At 34.0% G+C, this 25,909-nt stretch overlaps 3 protein-coding genes across 5 annotated transcripts in view; 1 reads left to right on the plus strand and 2 right to left on the minus strand.

The window, feature by feature from the left end:
* The first annotated feature begins 9,929 nt into the window (after positions 1-9,929).
* Positions 9,930-20,958, plus strand: l(3)mbn (lethal (3) malignant blood neoplasm). Of its 2 annotated transcripts, XM_036372242.2 has the most exons (6): positions 9,930-10,476; positions 10,551-10,659; positions 18,599-18,736; positions 18,803-19,048; positions 19,804-19,887; positions 19,972-20,958. In XM_036372242.2, the coding sequence occupies exons 1-6, from the start codon at positions 10,432-10,434 to the stop codon at positions 20,739-20,741; spliced, it is 1,392 nt and encodes a 463-aa protein (XP_036228135.2). In that variant the 5' UTR covers positions 9,930-10,431; the 3' UTR covers positions 20,742-20,958. The 2 variants fall into 2 exon arrangements, with proteins under 2 accessions (XP_036228135.2, XP_069968218.1); XM_070112117.1 differs by lacking the exon at positions 9,930-10,476 and having other exon boundaries at positions 10,577-10,658; positions 18,597-18,736.
* Positions 20,959-20,960: 2 nt separating this feature from the next.
* The window catches only part of Ets65A (DNA-binding protein D-ETS-3), an 81,320-nt gene continuing 76,371 nt past the window's right edge, over positions 20,961-25,909 (minus strand). For both annotated transcript variants that reach the window (XM_036372299.2, XM_014239738.3), the window contains one exon: positions 20,961-25,755. In XM_036372299.2, the coding sequence (XP_036228192.2) occupies positions 25,619-25,755 (137 nt within the window). In that variant the 3' untranslated portion in view covers positions 20,961-25,618. The remainder of the gene's footprint in view (positions 25,756-25,909) is intronic.
* LOC106620259 (uncharacterized) lies at positions 24,866-25,504 on the minus strand. The gene has a single exon (XM_014238703.1). It carries the CDS (start codon positions 25,502-25,504, stop codon positions 24,866-24,868), a length of 639 nt encoding a protein of 212 aa, XP_014094178.1.

The following is a 25,909-nucleotide window of genomic DNA, read 5'->3' on the forward strand; positions in this document are numbered from 1 at the left end:
ATTTGCAAATATATAATAAAGTAAAGTCGTTTTAACGAAAATAAGCGATACGAGGTCGGACTTTCAGATTTCACAATCCATTGTGTCTTCTTTTGAAGAGAGTCAAGTTTTATTTTTTAACTTACACATTAATATATTAACTGTTATTATTTCATAAATAGCTGTTCTTCACTGCAGCGTTGTTCTTCACTGGTGCTTGGTCATATGGGAATCGCTGAAAACTGGAACGCGAGACAGGACACACTTGTCTGGAATACATCGGAACGGGAACGAGTTTGCTCTCCCTTGTCTTCTTTCCCTCTAGCGCTGGACCTCTGGACTTTGCGTGAACTTAACAGGCGATCCTTTTGGACTAGTGCGGAATGCAGCAGATCAGAATCATGGGTGTTTTTACCGTTCACTCCCCAGTAGGCGCGTTTATGAAAATTGTATCGAATGCCAACTTTCTCGATTTTTGAGAGTCTTTTAAATACTTAGGAGTACTTATGTATCACAATAGACCAGCGTTTTCAGCTGTCCAAGTGGGATCCGTTTTTGGATCGAATTTCCTAAGTTATTATCTGTTCTGATTGTTGTAAATCCAGCTTCCCATAATTTTCTCAATTCATAAAATTTTATAGTATAGTCCTATCCTACACCTGGAGACTATAATTTTTTTTCTAGCGATCTCAATTAATACATGGTACTTTCTCAAGGATGATATTAGTGTTTTAAAACATGAAAGTTTTACAGAGAATCAAATCTATTGTTTTGGTATAAGAAAAGTTACTTTGGAAATAGAAAATTTAAAATAAACTCATTACATATTAGAATTAAAATCGACACTTTGAGCTCAAAAAATGTCAAAGAGTCAACATTTCACTAATCGACACTCTCACTAAAATAATTCTCATGAGATCGAAAAGCGTTTTGCCAACCTCCTAGCACGTTTGCAAATAATCTTTAAATTTTTAATTTCAAATATCGGATAAAAAATGTTAATACCAAATTTCAAATTAAAAAAAAATTACTCTTAAATTTTTATATTTTTTTTTGCTCTTACGTACTTCGTCTTTTAACATTTTGATGTAGAACTAGCACTTAGAACTAGCTTACATATTCAAACGACTTTGTATGTATTATATCAATTTTTATTTTGATTTTGGACCAAAAATTAACTTTTAATTCCAATTGTGGAATAATTAAGTTTATTTAATTTGAAATTTTTAAACCCGAAACCATATTTTTCATCCAAAATTTCTTAACTAAAAGATTCCCAGCCTGGCTCCAAGTCGATTTCCATAAGGTGATAAAACTCACAACGCACAAAACATGATCAGATGCATCAGTACAATTAAATAATGAAATTACACCAACAATGCGAGAACCGAAGTGTTTGCGTACAAAAATAACTTTTAATTTTTTTAAATTATTAAGTTTGTTTTTGCTTTCAAAGGCACCCAACAAATTGCGATTCCGCAAACAAGCACGTTTTACCTTCAGACCGCTAAGCTAAAAATGCTGATAAAAGATAACACAGAGGCTTGAGTAAGCAGCTTCAAAAACACAGCCACACATACACCTAAGAGCTCGTTGAAAGCTTGAAGCTTGAATGGCTTGCTTCGTTTGGCACGTGCGACGTATTCACAATAGATGACAAGTTCTCATGCACGTTGTTTTTGCATTGTATCTGTGAGCGCAGCCACCCAGTAAAAGTGCCGCTGTCGCTAGCATTCTATCTCTTAGGTGAGTAGGTGACATGTACATGTAAACACACACCATGTAGTAGGCGTAAAGTAAAGACTTACTAGCATTACTCTCCCTGTGTGTGTTGGTGGTGATAGCAAAGCAAGAAAGGAAGCAACAGCATCAGCACCAATACAACCGCTTGTGAAGATCATAACGCTGCGTCTGCGGCTGCGCATTAATTCGTGCTGTTCTAATGTTTTATAATATTTACTTAATATTATTAACTTTGTCAATTTCGCTCAGAACACAACGAGGTGTGTTTCAAAACGGTGGCCAAACACGTTGCTCTAAGTAAGCATACGGACAACCAGGTACGCAGGTATTGCTAAGCTCGTTAAAACTTCTCCACATACAATATTCAAACGACCGAGCACCCAATTGAACGCGCCAATAGTTACGATCGCGCAGGCGTAGAGCGAAGTGCAGCAAAGTGCTATTGTCGGCTAAGTGCAGTGCAGTGCGTGTCCTCAAATAAATAAAGAAAAAATAGTAATTACATTTTTAAATTCATAATAATTAAACAAGTGAACCAAATCTTAAAGTGTGCCAAAATTTAATTAAATAATTTGACCTTATGTGCAAAAAATAAATAGTATTCACTGAGTAAAGTAATTCTTGTTTTCAATACGCAAGTAAGAGAAATAAATTAACTTACGCGTACATAATTTCCGTTACGCAATAGTTCATTTGTCTGCTCATCAATATTGACGAGCCGAAAAAATGCAGTCGCAGTTAGTGTCAACATTGCTTGCCTTGCTAGTAGTCGTAAGTTGTTGCTTCGCCCATTGAATTTTGGCGCTTTTTCGTATTCAACATTTTTGTTTTTGTTTTGTTTAAAGATAACGTTAGTGCTTGGCTATTTATCCAGCACAGAGGCTGCCACAACTCAACGACCTTACGAATTCGGTTTCACAATCGAGAAGCAGCAACATCGTCAAGAGAAAAAAGGTGCGTATTACAATGGTGGCATGCTAAAGATGTGGCGCCGCTATTGTTTTGCTGTTGTAATGTGCTGTCTGCACACACAGCTGTCTTCTAATTCGTTTACCACTTTTTGGCGGTTGTTTAAGTAGGTAATAGGAAGTTCAGTAGTCACTGCAAAACTAACGAATTTTGTTTGTGGATTTTCTGTTTTTATGTAGATAATTAGATTGGCTATATGCAACAAGTATCATTTATAAGAATATTCCAAAGTTTAAATGTATTGAAGCAATCGTTCCTTCGTCATATTAAGTTTGCCACGGAGTTTGTAACAACGAGTAGGAAACGGTGGATAACGTAGAAAGTATATTTATAAATGATCAGCGTGCCCAACGAACTCGATTTAGCCATCTCCGTTTATGTGTCTATATACACGAAAACCAGTCCTTCAGTTTTTGAGATATCGATCTCAAATTTTGTACTTTTCTGTTTTGAAGCTACTCTTTTGTCAGAACCGCCGATATCGGACACTCTAGCGTATAGCTGCTTTGCGTACTGACCGATCAAAATCAAGTCCTTGTATAGAAAACTTTTGACAAAATATCTTTTCAAAATATCTTAATTTGGCATAAATTGTTTGAAATGGTGCACAAATCATATAGATCGAACTACTATTGCTTATAGCTGCCATACAACTGATCTGACCGATCAAAATCAAGACAAAATTATTTTTCTACCCTTTTATGCCATACGAAATGCACCTGTGAAGAGTATTAAAGCTTCGGTGCCCCAAGGTTAACGTTTTCTCTTATTTTGAGTGTCTTCAATTTATCGAAATAACATAATTCGTATACAGTATTAATTTTTGGTTTTCCCACCAAAATAATATCATGAACTCTAGCACCCACAGTAGTTGACTACTAATTCAAATAAATGAAAGATGTAGATGTTTTATATATCGAATATTCTCATTTTCAAAACAACCACAAACATGCCAAATAATTAAAAATATTCTAACGGTCAATAATTATGCCAGCTGTTGAAAGGTAGCGAGTTTGTGGCTTAAATCTATTGTAAATATTTTTAAAAATCGATTAAATTCATAAAAAAATAAAGAGTGAGATTGAAATATATCGGTAGACACACCTGAAGGGACAGGGATTGATATTGACCGTCTTAATAAATTTGTGATGAACGCAAAACGTTTCGTAAATCTATGAGAGTATGTATTGGTTTGGTGTAATGATTAATCCCAATAAGTATGTATTGTTAATGCGTAGCTTTAACTATTGTATCATTGTGTCCACTTTAAAGCTTAATTCATTATGTAATCAACATCACATGATTATCTGCTTCATCGCCATTTCTCAGTCTACATACATACTTTATACACATAATTGTCAATAATAAAATATCAATATACCTTGCAGAACAATATGGGGAAGTTATAAACAACTTATGTGGTCTTCGGTTTCACCACGATGATGGGAATGCCACTTAGCTTACGCTTTATTTAATATTTTAATAATAAGCCGAAATCAGTATCGCACAGCTTTTCGTAAAAACAAGGTCGGTTATATGGCATCTTCAGCCTTTTTTAGATGGTGTGAAGGTCAGATACTAATGGCTTAGGCTTACTAAGATTACTATTTAGAACAAATCAATTGAAGATCAGGGTGATTCAAAAGTAATAATATTTAAGATACAATTTTTTTAATGGCAAAAAAAAAATATAGAATTTAATAAAAAATTATTTAGTTAAAAATAAAATATTTAATAGTCGGAGTCATAATATTAGTAACATTATTATTATTTTGGTAAATAGCTACCCAACCCTTTGGAACAGTACCTCGTTTGACTTGAACAATACAATTCAAATTACTACTTGACTGGCGATTTCAACATCAACTTCGCTGATATAATATTTCTTTCGGAAAAATTTAATTTGAAAATGAATAATGATCCACAAGAAACCACAGCAAAATATGGGACCACCATTGACGCGGTATATTCCAGATATTTAGAGGATATCAACTCTCAAACTCATGTTTCTTATTTCAGTTACCATAAATCTATAGTTTCAATGATAAAAAGTCCTGAATAACATACATGTATTGTACGATAATAAAAATATTTTAAACAATATCAACTTCTCATTTATTCAATTAAAGAAAAAAAATTGTTTTCTTATCGATCACCACGCTCAAAAAGTGTAACTTAAATTAATATCAAAGAAACAAAAAAAAAAATACTGCATAAAAAATAAATAAATAATTATAATTGCATAAGTTGATAAAAAATGCTACGCAATAGCTTTACCACGGCAGTCACCGAGTGACATAGGAGTTTTTTTTTTAAATCAGTAGGAGTAATATAGTCGCAATTGCTGAACAGGGTCGTGGGTATAAATCACCTTTACAAATACGTGTTTTTGTAGACAATAAAAATTATCAACAAATTCGTATATTTTTCTGCCGGATTGTAAGCGCAGCCTTATAATGAGTATACACGGATATTTATATTAATATACCCGTCGGTTAACATCTATATACCATATGCACATGAATGTCATTTAGCTAAGATATCAATTGTCGACGCGACCACCAAGTAATATATCCAGGCAAAGTATTTTAATTCATAAGTAAATTGAAGACATGCTTGATTTAGTCAAAACTAAAAATAAAGAAAAATTATTAACGCAGATAAATCGATGAATACTCGCTGCTATTTAATAATATGGTATAAATGCGCATAATCATACAAAATATTCTTAGAGAGACATGATGTACTCGTATATACATTTATATGAACATAGTAGCTTAATGCATTTTGGGCATTAGAAGCAACACGTGCAACGCTTTGCGGCGCATCTTTGGGCATCGTCAGTCGTCAGCAACACCATCAATGCCATTGACCAAATAAAAAGTAATCAATGTTAATATCGACAGCATTTAGCAGAAGTTTTGAAGCCGTTGATTTTATGGCACTTAAATGTGCTTGATATATATGTATGCATGTATGTTGATGTAGCAAAATGGCAATGCGGCATTAAACGCAGTTAGCTTTTGCATCTTTGATGTGCAGTGTGATTAAAAGTCTATTACAAAATAATTTCCTTTAAGCCGCTGTGAGAACGGTGCTTAAGCCATTTGTAGCCTTGTAATACAGGTTGCTTTTTAGGTGAACACAAAATGTTGTGGTAAAATTTATACAGTAAAGAATCTGGTAAATGAAATTATTTAAATAAATTGAAAAAGTGCAGTTGCAACACACTTAGTGGGGTTGCACATACAAAAGTGCAGGTCATTTATTGTGAGCAATCGCATGGGAAATATCACTAATATACATTCATAGTTGCTGCAATTGCGCAAGTATTGGCTGATTGCCGAGTGTTTGGCTTAAGTGCCAAAGCAGTGCCTATCTTTTGTTGAAAGTTTGACTTGACTTGAAATTCGTTCGAGATTAGGTCACTATTAAATTGATGGTACCGGTTGTTTTCCAAGCCTTCTCAGTATCTAACTCTTGATATATAATAAATATAAGACAACTCATATGGAGTTTTGAAGAAACAATATAGTGGTACATAGAATAGTGGTAAGAGAATTCTTAGAAAAAGGTAAAATTACAAATAAATAATTCCTTTAAATAGAGAAATAAAAGCGTCCACTGAAAAAGTAATACTGATAGATAACTTCAAAAATGTTCTAAAAATAGTATTAAATTAAGAAAACAAGAAAAATCTTCGTTTTCTTAACTATGTGTATAATTATTTTTGAAAATGTAACCAGTCAATGGTTTACATCCAACGGAAAACGTTTTGTTAGTTCTTCGTAGCCAGTGAAGTAGAGATAAGGTTACTTAGTACGGAAAATCATCATGGCTAAATTGACTGAAGTCGTCATTCTTGTCAAATATACTTGTAATATGGTTGGTTGGTTGGTTGATAGGGAGGTGCAGGCCCCTTGTGCTCCAGAGTGGTAACCAATTAGGCCTTATCCAGCAACTAAGTGGATCGGATAATATGCCTCATTTTTTTCAACCCCAGCTGCGCAATATCTCTTAAGTGGGATTGGAAGCCGTTGAAGATACCGTCTCAACTGGCTGAAGGCTGCGCATTCGCAAAGATATTGCTTCCACTTCTCATCATCTTCTGTTCGTGCTCTGTATTCCGCCGAATTCACTTAATCAATTTTCTTATGGTGAGAACTTAAAGGTAAGTGCGCTGAGATGACCCCCTACGACTTGAAAGACTGAATTGTAGTCGTTTGGTTTGAAGCTACCTTGTGTGTATTTTAGTAAGGGACGGATGACACTTGTTAGAGTCAATAGACCATTTACGATCGTAAACCCAAATTCAAAGGATTTATTTGGATTCACATATGTCTGTAGGAGTTAAAAATTTCGTCGTAAACTTAATATACCCTTTTCAGGATAAGTTAATGAACTAAGGAACCAAATCATTCAGGATAATAAATGGCCAGGGTGCTTAATATTTCCAAGTATATCCAAATGTCATGCCAACGTGATATATGCCTAATGCTACCTAAAGAAGTCATATAGAAGGTGTCGTTTACTTTTCTTTATAAATTATTTTATAAATTTTTACAGTGACTAAGAGCTGCAATAAATCGAACAAATATAAGCATTTAAAATGCGGATGTATTCATTAACATAACAATTTATATTATTTATATACATATAATATATAGCTTATATACAAGTATTTATATATATTTTTATAAAATTGTATATTAATAGCGACTTGCATAATGTTACGAGAACCCCGTCCAAATAAGGTAGAACCACGTTGCCGGTATTTACTTGTAAAGTATGAAAAAAAGAAGAAGAGTTAGGAAACTGATGACCAATGTGGCCGTTTCGCTTGCGTAACAACATATTAACTGCAACATCTGTCTTTGGCGCCAATTTACTATGCACATTCGATAGATTTATATGGTGTGCTTTGTAATTTAATGTCAATATCGCAATGTTTATATGGAAATAAGCAGACGTCATTTAATGAAGAGGGGAAAGAATAAGAGCCAATTTTCACATGAGTTTTATAAGTAAAAGATATTTGCGATTCAGTATGTCTGATCAATACTAATGACTTATTCATATAAAAAGAATTTACTGTTACAGCAACTAGTTTAAATTTAATGAAGAATAAAGCTTAATTTATATTTATCAAACAAAGATCTTAAAAGCAGGTTATATGCATTTATTTGCATTACAAATCAAAAGAAAAAACATACCACTCTCACCATTGGCCTTTTGGTTCTCAGACTTCTTCTATTGTTTGTAAGGTCAGTAAAGCAATGTTAAATACAGACTATTTGCAAATATATAATAAAGTAAAGTCGTTTTAACGAAAATAAGCGATACGAGGTCGGACTTTCAGATTTCACAATCCATTGTGTCTTCTTTTGAAGAGAGACAAGTTTTATTTTTTAACTTACACATTAATATATTAACTGTTATTATTTCATAAATAGCTGTTCTTCACTGCAGCGTTGTTCTTCACTGGTGCTTGGTCATATGGGAATCGCTGAAAACTGGAACGCGAGACAGGACACACTTGTCTGGAATACATCGGAACGGGAACGAGTTTGCTCTCCCTTGTCTTCTTTCCCTCTAGCGCTGGACCTCTGGACTTTGCGTGAACTTAACAGGCGATCCTTTTGGACTAGTGCGGAATGCAGCAGATCAGAATCATGGGTGTTTTTACCGTTCACTCCCCAGTAGGCGCGTTTATGAAAATTGTATCGAATGCCAACTTTCTCGATTTTTGAGAGTCTTTTAAATACTTAGGAGTACTTATGTATCACAATAGACCAGCGTTTTCAGCTGTCCAAGTGGGATCCGTTTTTGGATCGAATTTCCTAAGTTATTATCTGTTCTGATTGTTGTAAATCCAGCTTCCCATAATTTTCTCAATTCATAAAATTTTATAGTATAGTCCTATCCTACACCTGGAGACTATAATTTTTTTTCTAGCGATCTCAATTAATACATGGTACTTTCTCAAGGATGATATTAGTGTTTTAAAACATGAAAGTTTTACAGAGAATCAAATCTATTGTTTTGGTATAAGAAAAGTTACTTTGGAAATAGAAAATTTAAAATAAACTCATTACATATTAGAATTAAAATCGACACTTTGAGCTCAAAAAATGTCAAAGAGTCAACATTTCACTAATCGACACTCTCACTAAAATAATTCTCATGAGATCGAAAAGCGTTTTGCCAACCTCCTAGCACGTTTGCAAATAATCTTTAAATTTTTAATTTCAAATATCGGATAAAAAATGTTAATACCAAATTTCAAATTAAAAAAAAATTACTCTTAAATTTTTATATTTTTTTTTGCTCTTACGTACTTCGTCTTTTAACATTTTGATGTAGAACTAGCACTTAGAACTAGCTTACATATTCAAACGACTTTGTATGTATTATATCAATTTTTATTTTGATTTTGGACCAAAAATTAACTTTTAATTCCAATTGTGGAATAATTAAGTTTATTTAATTTGAAATTTTTAAACCCGAAACCATATTTTTCATCCAAAATTTCTTAACTAAAAGATTCCCAGCCTGGCTCCAAGTCGATTTCCATAAGGTGATAAAACTCACAACGCACAAAACATGATCAGATGCATCAGTACAATTAAATAATGAAATTACACCAACAATGCGAGAACCGAAGTGTTTGCGTACAAAAATAACTTTTAATTTTTTTAAATTATTAAGTTTGTTTTTGCTTTCAAAGGCACCCAACAAATTGCGATTCCGCAAACAAGCACGTTTTACCTTCAGACCGCTAAGCTAAAAATGCTGATAAAAGATAACACAGAGGCTTGAGTAAGCAGCTTCAAAAACACAGCCACACATACACCTAAGAGCTCGTTGAAAGCTTGAAGCTTGAATGGCTTGCTTCGTTTGGCACGTGCGACGTATTCACAATAGATGACAAGTTCTCATGCACGTTGTTTTTGCATTGTATCTGTGAGCGCAGCCACCCAGTAAAAGTGCCGCTGTCGCTAGCATTCTATCTCTTAGGTGAGTAGGTGACATGTACATGTAAACACACACCATGTAGTAGGCGTAAAGTAAAGACTTACTAGCATTACTCTCCCTGTGTGTGTTGGTGGTGATAGCAAAGCAAGAAAGGAAGCAACAGCATCAGCACCAATACAACCGCTTGTGAAGATCATAACGCTGCGTCTGCGGCTGCGCATTAATTCGTGCTGTTCTAATGTTTTATAATATTTACTTAATATTATTAACTTTGTCAATTTCGCTCAGAACACAACGAGGTGTGTTTCAAAACGGTGGCCAAACACGTTGCTCTAAGTAAGCATACGGACAACCAGGTACGCAGGTATTGCTAAGCTCGTTAAAACTTCTCCACATACAATATTCAAACGACCGAGCACCCAATTGAACGCGCCAATAGTTACGATCGCGCAGGCGTAGAGCGAAGTGCAGCAAAGTGCTATTGTCGGCTAAGTGCAGTGCAGTGCGTGTCCTCAAATAAATAAAGAAAAAATAGTAATTACATTTTTAAATTCATAATAATTAAACAAGTGAACCAAATCTTAAAGTGTGCCAAAATTTAATTAAATAATTTGACCTTATGTGCAAAAAATAAATAGTATTCACTGAGTAAAGTAATTCTTGTTTTCAATACGCAAGTAAGAGAAATAAATTAACTTACGCGTACATAATTTCCGTTACGCAATAGTTCATTTGTCTGCTCATCAATATTGACGAGCCGAAAAAATGCAGTCGCAGTTAGTGTCAACATTGCTTGCCTTGCTAGTAGTCGTAAGTTGTTGCTTCGCCCATTGAATTTTGGCGCTTTTTCGTATTCAACATTTTTGTTTTTGTTTTGTTTAAAGATAACGTTAGTGCTTGGCTATTTATCCAGCACAGAGGCTGCCACAACTCAACGACCTTACGAATTCGGTTTCACAATCGAGAAGCAGCAACATCGTCAAGAGAAAAAAGGTGCGTATTACAATGGTGGCATGCTAAAGATGTGGCGCCGCTATTGTTTTGCTGTTGTAATGTGCTGTCTGCACACACAGCTGTCTTCTAATTCGTTTACCACTTTTTGGCGGTTGTTTAAGTAGGTAATAGGAAGTTCAGTAGTCACTGCAAAACTAACGAATTTTGTTTGTGGATTTTCTGTTTTTATGTAGATAATTAGATTGGCTATATGCAACAAGTATCATTTATAAGAATATTCCAAAGTTTAAATGTATTGAAGCAATCGTTCCTTCGTCATATTAAGTTTGCCACGGAGTTTGTAACAACGAGTAGGAAACGGTGGATAACGTAGAAAGTATATTTATAAATGATCAGCGTGCCCAACGAACTCGATTTAGCCATCTCCGTTTATGTGTCTATATACACGAAAACCAGTCCTTCAGTTTTTGAGATATCGATCTCAAATTTTGTACTTTTCTGTTTTGAAGCTACTCTTTTGTCAGAACCGCCGATATCGGACACTCTAGCGTATAGCTGCTTTGCGTACTGACCGATCAAAATCAAGTCCTTGTATAGAAAACTTTTGACAAAATATCTTTTCAAAATATCTTAATTTGGCATAAATTGTTTGAAATGGTGCACAAATCATATAGATCGAACTACTATTGCTTATAGCTGCCATACAACTGATCTGACCGATCAAAATCAAGACAAAATTATTTTTCTACCCTTTTATGCCATACGAAATGCACCTGTGAAGAGTATTAAAGCTTCGGTGCCCCAAGGTTAACGTTTTCTCTTATTTTGAGTGTCTTCAATTTATCGAAATAACATAATTCGTATACAGTATTAATTTTTGGTTTTCCCACCAAAATAATATCATGAACTCTAGCACCCACAGTAGTTGACTACTAATTCAAATAAATGAAAGATGTAGATGTTTTATATATCGAATATTCTCATTTTCAAAACAACCACAAACATGCCAAATAATTAAAAATATTCTAACGGTCAATAATTATGCCAGCTGTTGAAAGGTAGCGAGTTTGTGGCTTAAATCTATTGTAAATATTTTTAAAAATCGATTAAATTCATAAAAAAATAAAGAGTGAGATTGAAATATATCGGTAGACACACCTGAAGGGACAGGGATTGATATTGACCGTCTTAATAAATTTGTGATGAACGCAAAACGTTTCGTAAATCTATGAGAGGATGCACTTGAAGAAGTTTTTGGGTAACACAAAAGACAAATATCTGTTCAAGTGAGATCCAACGATTTTGGGATCAAACATAAGACCTAACCTAACCTAACCCTATCATAAATAAACCAATCTTACCGGTTGCCAGTGGTAAGAGTTCGTTAGGGAAAGCGAAGTAGAATTATAACAACATTCCATCTCGATTGTATTTCAAAATTTCCGATTTTAAGTCTAAAACCCTTAAAACCCATACACCTTCAGTCAGCTAGGGGAACTCGCGGCTTTAAAAAAAAAACGCCTGAGCAGATTTATTTTTTAAGTTAGAATGTTCCTTATGCACAAACTTTTTACTTCTGTTTCAAAGGAAACTCGTGTTGCGTTTTCAACCTACGAGTTTTTCACTTTTCGCTGAGTAAACTCACATCGATATACTTTTGAGCTAATTATTTTAAGTGTGTGCAAAATATTTTCTGCCGAAGCACCAGTATTATATTTTTTTATTACAATAAGAATTACTCATGTACAATGTAGTACGAACTAAGTAAATAAGAGCACCTAGTCACAGTATTTGGGTAGGCACTACTAATTTTAATATTTCTCCCCACCTTTCGTCAATACTTTTGCTACTAAATGTTACAAAGAATACTAAGCATTATAAATATATACAAAGTCATATTGAAATGCTGCCTTAAATCATTTCTAGATGCTAAAGTTAGCTCTCATGACTACATACAAGCATATATATGCACGCCCGTGACTACGAATTGCTAGCCAAATGCCATTAACAAAAGTGCTGATTGTGTAAAACTTTATGATTTTGGCATACTACATAGTCTCACAGCGCTTATATTATATTTATGTCACTCTTAAAAACATGCATTTACATATATATGAAAATAGATAGCAGCAGATATAATATAACAATATTTACAAGTATGTATATGCATTTGTGCACTTGCACTTTTGCAGTTGTATAACCTTTCGATACCAAAGCGGTCGGTTATTTAACAACTCATCATTGTGTCTGTCGTTGCAGCAAACAACAATTGTTGCAACAGTAAACTAACAAACAACAAAATACATACGTACATACGTATGAGTGCATTTGAAAAGCATCAATCTTCTTCTGGCTAAGTATAGTCGACACCGCTAAGCTTAAACGACAAACAATAATTCACAGAGATGTCAGCTTGAAAACATTATAAAGACAACAGTTAGTCAATCTCGTTGGTTGCTTATGATTGTGTGTGGGTGCCAAAAACGTGTCTATGCGTGTATGAAGGTAAAACAAACATCGCCTCTTATGCTCAGAATAATGCTGAAAGGTCGGTAAAATGTGTATGGTATTTAGAAATGGTATTATGTAGCATGGAGGTTGTTGTAATTTATGGCATGAAATTTTATAGCTTTACGAAAGCCTTATACAACATGTTGAACTACAAAGAACAAACAAACAAACCATAAAAATAATGTCATAAGAAAACTGGTATGATAAAAAACTAAATGCAAATTTCTGAATGATTACCGGTTACTTAAAAGGCGTAAAGGTGACACTATCTTACTGATTTCGAGCATGATTATCTTGTTGAGAAGGACTCAGAAGTTTTGTGTGTTTAAGCATATTAATTTTTTTTTTTTTGTAAAACATGTTTTTAGCTACACAAAGTAGTGTTTATGACAACTAGCAATATTCGTGTTTCAAATTTTAGTTTGAAAGTACAGTGGCAAATCCCCATAGCGGAAACTATTGGGGGTGTTAGCCACTTCGTGGTAAACATTCTCGTAAGAACTCTTGCCACTGAAGGTTTATTTGGCTATTTAAAAATAAGTTGAAAATAATAATTTTCTGAACATAACTTTAAAATATTGGTTTTATAAAGAAATGATTGAAAAGTTTAAAATCCAGAAAGGTTTTTTATTTAATTGTTTTTAATATCATATGAATTTTTGAAATTAACTAGTAAGGAATAATAAAAATATTTATTTCCTCAAAAAAATAATGTATATAAGATTTGGATAACATTTTTTTTGACTAAGAAAATTTTTTTGATTGAAAAAAATGTATTTAAAACCCTCTGCTATATTTTTAAACTCGTTTATTGGAATTCCCAATTTATTCTCCTTACAATTCATGGTATATGTTAATATCACTTAGTTTTACAATTGGAAATATTTGGATATGAAACTTTTTTTTTCGTCTAGAGGCTTTTCGTGAATTAAATTGTTGAATCGTTTTGTTCTAGACAAACCAAATACACATGAAGAGAAAATCGTTTGAATAAAAGCTTACATTGTTCTAAAACTCCTAAAATATCCTGTTTTTGTGAAATTTTTTTAGAAAATTCCTAAATAAGGTAGTTCATGGTAATTTTTACCTTAGGAGTAGAGTTCAAACTTCATTCGTTTGCCTATTTAAAATTTCTATTAGAAATGCGCCTTAAACGTTCAGCAAAAATGTGTGTTTGAGTAATACAATTAGACCATAAATAAGCTGATATATATATATATATATAAGGTGTTTTTTAAATTTTTCGCAAAATGGCGATTATGTTGAAAAGGTTCAATTTAGTAGCTTGAGCCACACGCTTCGCCCCTACAGTGGATAGAACAAATAAACAAATATTTTTCAGTATTCTACCAATTTATTAATGTTTTGAGGACCTTGAAGTGTACCAATAAAAAGTTTATATTTTTTAAAAGAAACTAACTAGACTGGCCTATTTCCTTAACATAATTCTAGCAGTTGTAGAAGTATCGATTATAGTATAAATTTAAAACTTTCACGGTTGACAACCATTTGATAGAGCTAAGCGCTTTGAGCTCGACGATTACGACTCATTATATTCACCAAAATAGAAAAATTGCTATTTGGTAATAGGAACATCCCATAAAAAAAATTAAAAAATATTATAATATTTGTGCTAAATTGTATCTTAGTGATTATTTTCTTTAAAAATACCAAATTTTTAAATAATTTTTTATGGCCATGCGTCCATAAAATAAAACTGCTGACATGTTTTGTTGTTTTTGTTTTTATTTGTGTGCAGATGTTTTCTATTTAAGAATGAAATTTACAACTCGTGTAGTATCACTTTTTTTCCAAAATTCGTCAATAAACAGATTTAATGACATGCAATACAAGAACATGAACAAAATGCGTACTTATTTGGTTATTCCAATAATTCATACCCACATTAGAATTGAAATTTGCATAAAACCATTTCGTTCCATACAAAAATCAGCAAGAACCAGTAAGTATTCCAACACTTGGCGCCCATAGCCAAATTTGACGGTAATGAAGCTGACTTTGCTAATTTGAGAGTTTCAATAATTCATCTATTAATTGTCGATTGATTAATAAACTTAACTGTTTTCGGTGCTTGAAAAATTGTCGCTATGCTAAAGACCTGTCATTGGCCTTAGTAGCTGATTTGTGAACAATTAAATACTTGACAAAATTTACTAATTAGTGTCAAATATTTGAGTACAAACAAGGTTAATATTCTTTTATTTTAATCCTTTTGTTGAAAGGAATTGTGTATGCCTGCACTGAATTTAATTTTGCTTCCATATAAATCTTTAAGATATATGAAATATATGCACACTGATTGAAAATTATTTTCGTCTATTAGAATTTTCAATTATTGACTTCAGTTATTATGGCATATTAGAATATTTATAAAACAAAGTATTACTATCACTCATTTAACTCAGGCACAACTTGTTTAGCTTTTTTAATTAGGGCAATATTAGCCAGACGTACATGGCGTATGAGTGAAGTAAATATGAATTTGCGCTTGCGCCGTATATAATTGAAATTATATTTCAATAAAGTGGCGACTGTATTCTTACCGAAACCAGTTGATGTTGTAGATACATTAGGCATACGCCGCAATTATTGTGAATTCAATTAGCAAGACGCAGAATGCTAGATAACATGCCATAATTTTGAGGTGTTGACATTTTGGCTGGTGAAATTTGTGAATATTAAGTAGAAAATAATCTAAAAGCTAGGCATACGACCAGAATCGCAACTGCATTATATCCAAACAGGTGTTTGCGGTGTTTTAAAACAAAGGCATTAACATCTAAAATTAGCACATGACAAAACCGCTACAATTTGATTATCTACGCTACAAAAACATCTTAAAATTTTTATTTTTATTTAATCGAATTGAACTTTTTATTGTTCAACAAAAAAGTAAATTTTTGTCATCACCTTTTAAGTATTGTAATTGATATGTTATAAAGAAAATGATTGCTCAATTTATATTGTCGATCTAAATTTACAATTTACAAATCGTAAATTGTAAGATAAAACAACTGATATATGTACATATTTTTAAAACAAAAATCCAAAATGAAACAGCTGTTGCAGTTGAGATTAATAACTTTCTAAACAATAGCCAATTCAAACATTTACAAGGCGGAGTTTTTAATAAATATTCTAATGTCGTTTACCCCTAATTTTCAATGAGAAATGTTCAAAAAGAAATATGACATTTTTTATCACTTTTTATCGAAGCCGTTTTTTACGTCTTCCACAATATTAATAATTCATGTTTGATACAACGCACTTGTGTTCATCCAAATCTCATAGCACCTTTAGCAATCATTTTCGGTTATAGCTTTGAGCTCTTGTCGTTCTTCCTTTCTGGTATATTTTCAGCTTGGAAACAGTAAAAGAGCTAAGTGAGCTGTAAATGTGGATCTACCATATAATATTAGTTACTTCTTGTTTAAATAATTAAAGCTCCTCGGCTTTTCCATTAAAAATATTGAATTTGGCGCCTTAAACGTGAATACATGATTAGTCACCTGCTAAGTGTACAAGCGGCCTATTTAGCCCTGCTCATACAACAGTTCTTCTAATTGAAAGTAAGAACTTTAGCTTCACAACATCTCAAGCCCTGAATATCTCCAGTTTAAGATTAGATTATTTTCCAATACTACTTATTCAACATTTTCTCTAAGTGTTGGAATGCCTGAGAGCCACAAAATAAGTCCTTCGTTGAAGTTTTCTTGACCATCATCCATTTTAAATCTTTCAAAATAACTTGTAAAATTCTGAAACTTTTCTTGTTCCAAAAATTGTTAACAACATGTGGAAAAAAATTCGCTCGTTAAAATATAACACCAACCATAGCAAAAAATGTTTACTTAATATTAAACAATTCTTTGTCTAAATTGAAAAAAACGTACTACACTATGAATATAAGAGTAGAAACTAAATTTAAGAATTCCATAAGCAAATAGCAAACATAACAACACAAACTTGGAATACAGCAGTATAATCTAGATACACAAATTTTCTAGTGAATAAAAGCACAAATTTGGCAGCGAAAGTGCTTCCTAACTCAATCGTTACTAAGTCTCTTATTATGTAATAAGTATCTATTTACGACTTTCTATCTGCGCATGTTTGACAATTAAGTTGAACAAAGAAGAGACTGACAAGACTTAACTGCTTTTGTGTGCTTAACTTAAGTGAATAGCCGACTATTGCTAATTAAGCAAAACATCGAAACTTAGTTGAGCTGAAATACTAATGATACGAAACAAAAGCAAATAATATCAAAATAATATGCAGATAAAATTATGACAAAATCCAGCAGTTGAACAAGTTCCATTCCAGTATTTAGATATTGGGCACAATAAACATACTTCTAAATTGCAAAAGGAAGTGGTGCAAAAGTTTTATATGAAAAAAAACAATTCCTTTTGCTTTGTACCTTTAGACCACCCTAGCGAGTATTTTTTGTGTTTTTTTTGTTTTTTTGTAAAAACAATACCTTTTGCTGCAGTAAGTTGCTATAAGTTATGAAGATCTGACAAAGATTATTAAGAAGATCTGATAAGCTTATTTATTACTTCTTTTTTAACTTTAAAATAAAAAGCAATTTCTTTGATTTTAATTTTTAGCTTTATGTTATTAACGACTTTTATTTGAAATAAATCAAAGACACCTTTTCTTAAACATAACTCAAAATGAAATAAGAAAAAACGTTAACTTCGGTTGCACCGAAGCTATCATACCATTTGCAAATAAAGAAGTATTTATACAAGAACTAGAATTGGTCTTTCAGTTTGTATCGCAGTTATATGCTATAGTGTTCCGATCTGGAAAATTTCTTAAAATATTATAGCGTAGTTCAGGGTATAGTAATGAAATATACCAACTTTGTTCTTGTATCTCATATATCATGGAAGTGAGGTCATATGTATATGTATATAAGTGATCGCGAATAAGTGATTGTAACCCATATAACCTCTTTTTGTTTGACTTAAGTAGTTAGTCAGTGTAATATTTCAAAGAGAAAATAATTATATTTAAGCAACTATCTGTACTAGTTTCTCTTAAGCCCTCAATTTCTACCTGAATTTGGCATAGAACACATTCTTTTCAAGACCTTTCAACAGAACTAATATCCTTCAAGCGCGATTCGCGTTATGTTTGAACCTATTTAACTCCACTACAAACACCCTAAACAAACCCGAAATCATAAAAAAAAAAATTAATTATTTCACTTTCTGAAATCAACAAACATTTACTATGAGTAGTTTTAAGTTTAGTACTCTACTTTTTTCAAACATATTTGTTCTCCAAACGAGTTTCAGAACCTAAAAATTCTGGCATTTTAAAGTGCAACTTGTAATGGTAGACTTTAGTCTAATAGTCGTTCAACCCCACACATTTTCTCATATATTTTTTGTAATGTTTTACCAACGTCAACAATATGAAATTGTTCATCTAGATGAGCGCGGCATCGTTATGGGCGAATTCGGTTTCATAACCGCCGACGGCATTTATCACGTGACAGTTTATGCAACCGATGAGGAGGGCAAATTCCGGATATTAGCTATGCGCAGTTATCCCTACGAAGAGCATCCAAGTGAGTATGCAAAACGAATGAGCACATAAAATATTTAGAAATACATCTTGTTTGATATTTTCACAGAAACAATCGAAATGGTTGTGCGGCCAAAGGCTAAGGCAACTATCGCACCGCCAACACCCAGCACCACTACGACAACGGAGCGCGCTAAACCAAAACCTTTTGAAAAACACAATTTCAGTGTGCAAGGTTGTTCTGGCTGTTTTATTAAAAATAACGTACCAACAACAACACAAAAGCCTGACGTTAAAAAATACGATATTAGTCTCTTATCAAAGCCACTCGCACCAGAAGCGGCACCGGTTATTGGTAAGCAAATTGTTTCGCAAGTTTTACCAAAAGTTTTGCCACAAGTGATACAAGAGGTACAACTAGTCGAAACTAGATTGAAAGAAGCCGCAACAAATGTACCACACAGAGTAACTGCAGCTATAGGCACAGATATTCATTTGGCATTATCAGAGAAGAATACACAACAACAAAACGCACACACTGCATTCAAGGAATCTCAGCTCAAAATACTCAAAGCACAGACAACACAAAATTCACAACACACCGCACCACTTGCAGTAAAAACAAATAAAATAAATCCCGGAAAGCTAGCTGTAGGACTTAGCACAAACATAAACCGCCTGACTCCTTTGGGCAATGCACACACAAACACACTAAAGTCTCAACTATTACCACAAAAAGCACAGGAATCAAAAACTACACAACACAATTTACCACTTGCGATACAAACACAAATAAAACCGTTTGAAACACTAAACACTAACGGCAATGGTTTAAGCCCCACTGTTGTGCAGAACAAAGCGCCCGAAACTCCTTCCGTAATCACAATTCCACACAACCCTGAACCACTCGCGGCACAAACCCAAGTAAAAGCACCAAAACCATTTGTAACACTTAGCACAAACACCAACCATTTAAATCCTGTCGTTGCATCGAACGTAGCAAGTGAGTACACAAGAACTGGCGTTTTATACAGAGTTGCATTTTCGTAAGATTCGCTACAAAAATATTTTAGACACATTGTTGTTGCTATAATATTGCTATTTATACAGGTTCTGCGCCACCTGGCAGCACTTTAAATGCCGGCAAAGCTGGGACATCAACCAGTGGCGCATTCGGCAACGCAAATGCAAACGGTAATTATAGTACAGAGCATCACCCAAGTATTCTCAGTTTGCTATTAATTAATTCTATGTTTTTATCTGTTTCCGCAACTTCAGCATTTCCCAAAGTACTCAGCAGTCAGCCCTCTGGCGGCGCTAAAGGTTCAACCAGTAGCATTCCAACCCCTAGCACGCAAATTACGGCACCAGCGATTAATGCTGGCAGCACTGGCGATGGAAAAGGCATCGCAGCGGGCGCCGCAAGCGGACCGAGCACAAATACTGGTTTCAGCGGTGCTAGTGGTGGGAATAATAACTTTGGCGGAAATAGTGGCAGCAGTGGCGCTTCTCCTGGCAGTAAAGCTGGTAGTGCTACAGGCTTTGGTGGCGGTTCTCCTGGCGATAAAGCTGGTGGCGCTGCAGGCTTTGGTGGCGGTTCTCCCGGCAGTAAAGTTGGCAGTGCTGCAGGTTTGGATGGCGGATCGGCCGGCAGCGCAGCAGGTTTTGGTGGCGGTTCTCCTGGCAATAAAGCTGGCGGCTCTGCAGGTTTTGGTGGCAGTTCAGCTGGTAGTAAAGCTAGTAGCGCTGCAGGTTTCGGTAGCGGATCGCCAGGCAGCAAAGCTAGCGGCGCTGCAGGTGAAGCGGGTGATTTGTACCGGTTCAAATATCTGCTTGACTACAATGGCCATCGAGAAACAGGCTCACATAATGGCAATAAGGAAGGTAGCTTTTACGCCATTGGCGATGACAATGTGGAACGCACTATTGAGTATATAGCGAATGAATTTGGCTATCAGCCGCGTGTACGTTTCCGTAAATTGGACGCGCCTGTGCAAGCGAAAGAGAATACGTTGAAAGATTACGAATTTGTGTGGTTCAAAAAATGATAAGTGCCTGAGCAGAGATTTCGCTAAGTAATTTTTTTTAATTAATAAATTATAAAATTTTTGTTTTTGTTTAATTTATTTATGCTGAAGTTGCTGTTGCAGCATCGAATGTATGAGCGGAGAGACAGCAGAAAGAGAATACTCAATAAATTGAATGAAAAAGAGAGCGTATTTCGAATTTCGAAATCGTTTTATTTGCATTCTGATTTTATATATATATTTTTTTAAATTATTATTTTTATAATTTCATTTATTTTATAATTTCTTTTGCTTTCTTAATCACACTAAAACTTAATTTTCCAAATACACTGCAATCAATAAGATTTTACACATTTATATTGATTAATTTTTTAAATCTTACGTTTGCATAATAAATGTGAGGAGTTCCGTTAATTTATTTATACACATCGAGATGAATTTAAAATTACATTTTTTATAATAATGAATATTATTAATTTGTAAATACATACAACTAGAGAAGTGTTACTTCAAATTGGTACTAATCTTTATTTCATTTCTACATTTGTAGTACTGACATTTTTACTTTGTTTTCATTATTTTATACATTTATATTGTTTTTGTATACGCAGCTGTCATATTCGTTTCGATTTCTTAATTGCAACATTGACAAATACACAGTAATCAATTACAATGCAAGTGCCTTCTTAATTAAATTTTTTCAATTGTAAATACACATACACCCACACATACGTAGATATACGTATTTTTACTGTTATCGTATATAATATTTATGAAATTATCATACACCAAGATATGAACAGACATTTAATACACACAGAAATCTTAATGTTCTTTCTTTTTTTATCTTCTTTACGACTTATGAGTACCGTTAAACATTAATTTTTAAATATACATATACATATATAATAATTTTCGTGTTTTTATTTATTAGTATTTTTGTTTTTTTTTTGGTATTTGGTTTCACTTATTTGCTCATTTTCGTTTGTTAAAATCAATAAAATATCTTTTGTTTTTACTTATTTATATAATATTTAAACTGTACATATTCATCTATCACAGTCCACCATTTTAAGACAAACATGAAATACTGTATACACACATATTTTTATTTAATATCTATACACAAGCACACATTTGTAATAAGATACATAATAATAAGATTTTTGAAAAAGAAGTCGTTAAAAATTGTTAAATGAAAACAATCGCTTTGGTTTGAGAAAAGTTATTTCTAAAAATTATAAAATCACAATTTTTTTACAATCTGAATAATCTGAAATTATACATAATCGTGGTGATAATCGAACTCAGACTCTTTCTTCAAAATTGTATGAGAAACCTCAATTTGATGAACCTCATTGTTGATGACAATAAAATCTCAAACTCTTTTGTGTTATGAAAATTAACGAATCGTTAACTCTTCAATAATTTTATCATAACATAACTTTACCTTCAACATTTGTGGTTATTATTCAACTCATCGGAATTAAATTGGTTCCATCACTACCACAAAAATTTCGTGCACTTCAGTTGGGTATAATGAAATGTAATTCTAGTTTTCATATTTTCATTCGAACCTTCAGCTTTTCATATATCAGGGAGTTTTGAAATAAATGGCTTGGTTAACATTAGTTTAGTTTAAGCTGTCTGTAATCTGACCAGTTTCGAGCTGAAAAGTAGCATATTTAAAACTACATATTTTGTCTTGCCATAACTCCTGTTACTAAGTTTACAATGTATGCATGCGAGGTCAAGTCCCCAGAAAAAAGTGCCGTTATCTTTTTTGTAATTTCTATGCAATGTCTACTCATATATAATAATCAGTTCAATGTTTGCTTTCGCTTATTAACAACGATGTGAGGAGCTAAAGAAAAACGTATTGCAGTGATTGATTTACGTGTGGAAAAAGTGCAAGTGATATTTATGAGCTTCTCAAAAAACGTAATATCTCGAGAAGTTTTGTTTTCCGATTTATTTGAGATGATCTCCACTTGAAAGCCTGCCGTTATAAAAGCCTTTCGTCAGTCAACTGGCCACCTTCTGAAAACGCGCTTGAAACAAATTTGACTCAACAGATGTAAGAAGCTTCTCCAGTCGCACGTGGTCAAATATCTTCTGTACAGTTCAAAATATGTTCACGGTTGAAGTAGTTTTTAATAAAGAAATCTAAAAAATCTACGAAAAATGTTACTCCAAGGGTTCAGCGTGGTCACCATCCAGCTACAGTAATGGTTGGGTAGGGAGTCTACTATAAAGGCGTTACACCTCTTCAAAAACAGATTTTAATTGTAAAAAGGGATTTTTATTGTGTAAGTAGAGTGTCAAAATCGAGTAGCGTCGTCAATACCAACAGAAACTGTGTATACTGCCATTATCAATGGCCGAATCGTTTGAGGGCTTATATGAAAGCAAGAGGTGACCATTTCGAATATAATTTTAAACATCGCTAATTTAAGTTTTATTTTTATAACGGCCCGAACTTGTAACAGAACTTTTGGCAAGACTTAGTTTTTTATTAATTGACTTTTCACCATTAAATGCAGCTACGAGAGAGCTCACAACAAAAAATGCTTTTCCAATATGTCGAGATGATCTCCATGACGATTATTATCAAACCTAGAGAAACTAGTAATAGAAATTAGTGATGGCACATATAATTTGAGCAAGGGACTTGCGAAAGTGAAATTTACTTTCATAACTTTGCACAGCTTTAGTAAATGACGAATAGAACAAACAACTAGTATAATATCGAATAGCATGAAAAAATAATAGAGAAATTAAGAAAGAGTTTATAACTAACTATGTTTAATTAAGTTTAACTAGTTGTCTTTGTTTTTGATTTTGTTGGCAAACGAACAGAGGTCGAACATAGAGGTCTTAATGCAATGTCAAGTGTTTTGCAGACATTTTGCTATCGAGTAGAAAATTTTAAAATTAAAGGCCTTGTTTTGAAAGAGGTCGCTATACTCAAACACAAGTATATACATATATGACGAGTTCTCATTTTGGTTATTTTTGAAACATTTTTTCTCAAACATTAAAACGAAAAAGTCGAAAAAAAATTTTTTTAATTGAAACAACATAATGAAATCACAAAAATAACAAATAAAAACTAACTTCAACTTAACGTAAATATTTTTCTCGTTACATACATATATACACTTTGTAATTATTATTAATTTTTCCGTTAATTTTAAACTTAAAATTAGCTATGGGCAAGAGAGTTTATCTTTAAAAAGCGTCTTTTGCGCTAAAATCTTCTTAAAGCTATTTTTTAACTATTCTTCATTAATAAAATAGCACACGAGAAATTGTGCTGATAAATTTCGTTTAATGAATTTAATATTGCTGAAAATACACGAAGCATACATACATATATTTATTGAAAATATATGTCAAATTTACAATTTCAATGAATTAACATTCTCTAGAGTAACTTTCATAGAAAACAATTTACAAATTGCTGTGATTGATGCTAAGCGTTTTTGAAAATATGTATATGCACCAAAGCTAAAGATTGCCGAAAATATTCGATTCTCAACTAAATCTAATAACCTCTTGCTTTTAAATTGTTAAGCATTTCAATGAGAGGCACGCTAGAGGAGCATAACATAGCGAGAAAAGAGTGAAGTTTAAAAAACAAAGTTTTTTGCAACAAAATTAATTTGATTACATATTTTTGCTCGCATGTGTGGCAACATTTATACATCAAAGACTATTAACGACTGTTGCTTCTTCTTTTTACCTTATTCTTCTTCTTCTTCTTCTTAACGATAATACTTTCAATGCTCGTATTTTACATATTTCCTTATCCGCTAATCTAAGCATGAACGATTTTTGTTTTGTACTCAAAATGAATGTAAAATGGTGTAAGGGTATTGGGTCTCAGTTTGTGATTTATAAATATTAAATATAGTTACACCCACATACATATGTACTATAAACTTAAGCATGTACATAGAGTAAGTGAATTGGGGTTGCTGGTCGGTTAGCAGTGGCTTGCTTGCCATTGTTTCTTCCAATTCCTACTGGTCGGTATACGAGAATATGCATTGTTGTTGCGCACATTCGTAGGTACGACTCCAGGCAGGTTGTGCGCGCTGCTCGCCGCATCGTTATGCAAAACTTTCCGCATTGAAATGGCATCATTTCAATATCGTTGGTAAGCCTGTGTTCATTAATCGATTACCAACAACAAGCGAGTTGAGGTTGCCACCGCCCATACCCATTCCCATACCGACACCAACACCCACACTGAGGCCGCCCAAACTGCCGAAGCCACTGCTCGCGCCGACGCTATGCGTTGGAGCAGCCGTTAGGGTTGCAGTTGCTATATTCAAATTATTACCGCCGCCACCAACCACACCATTGTGATGATGATGATGATGATTTGCGCCACTACCACTGGAACTGCTGCTACTGCCGCCACCGCCACTGAACGCCGCTAAACTGCCAGCACCACTACCGAATGCACTCAATCCACCGCCACCGCCGCCGCAGCCCGCTGCCATACCCATCGCCGTGAGTCCTAAACTTGCATGTACGCCACCGCCACCACCCAGACTACTGCCACCACCGCTGCTGCCAATGCCAACGCCACCGGCACCACCACCACCACTGCCATTAATGCTACCGCTGCCGCCACTGCTATGACTGCTGCCCACCGAGGTGAGACAATGCAATGTGGCAGCGGCATTGATGGCAGCCGCGCTGCTACTACTGCTGCCGCTACCACTGCCGCTGCTAATGCCGACGCTAACGCCTCCACCACCTCCACCACTCATTGACCCAACACTGCTGGCTGCGGCAGCTGCATGCGCGGCATGGGCAGCATGGGCGCTGCTGCCGCTGACGATGGCGTTGCTCTCATATTAGAAGCCACCGCCGGACGATGATGGTCATGCATAATGCGGATAGGAGCTGAGATGAGGCGCAACATGCGACGGCGTCACATGGCCCATCGAGTGTGGCTGATAGAGATTTGTGGCCGGGTTGCCCCAATTGCCCCACGAAGCGGCCGATGGGAATATCGATGCTGCAATAGAGAAAAATAAAAGAGGTGTGTTATTAGAAATGCATATCTCTGGGATTATAAAAAACTTCTGTTAACAGTATAGAGTAATAAAAAGTTTACGATTTCAAAGGCAATAAAAATAAGACATAAACAATAATAGGTGCTGATAAAATGA

The sequence above is a fragment of the Bactrocera oleae genome, chromosome 6 (genome assembly GCF_042242935.1).
Source record: "Bactrocera oleae isolate idBacOlea1 chromosome 6, idBacOlea1, whole genome shotgun sequence".
Classification (NCBI taxonomy): domain Eukaryota; kingdom Metazoa; phylum Arthropoda; class Insecta; order Diptera; family Tephritidae; genus Bactrocera; species Bactrocera oleae.

What these genes read in the sequence shown, in the direction of transcription:
- LOC106620259 (XM_014238703.1), bottom strand. Translation starts at nt 25,504, where the DNA reads ATGAGTGGTGGAGGTGGTGGAGGCGTTAGCGTCGGCATTAGCAGCGGC.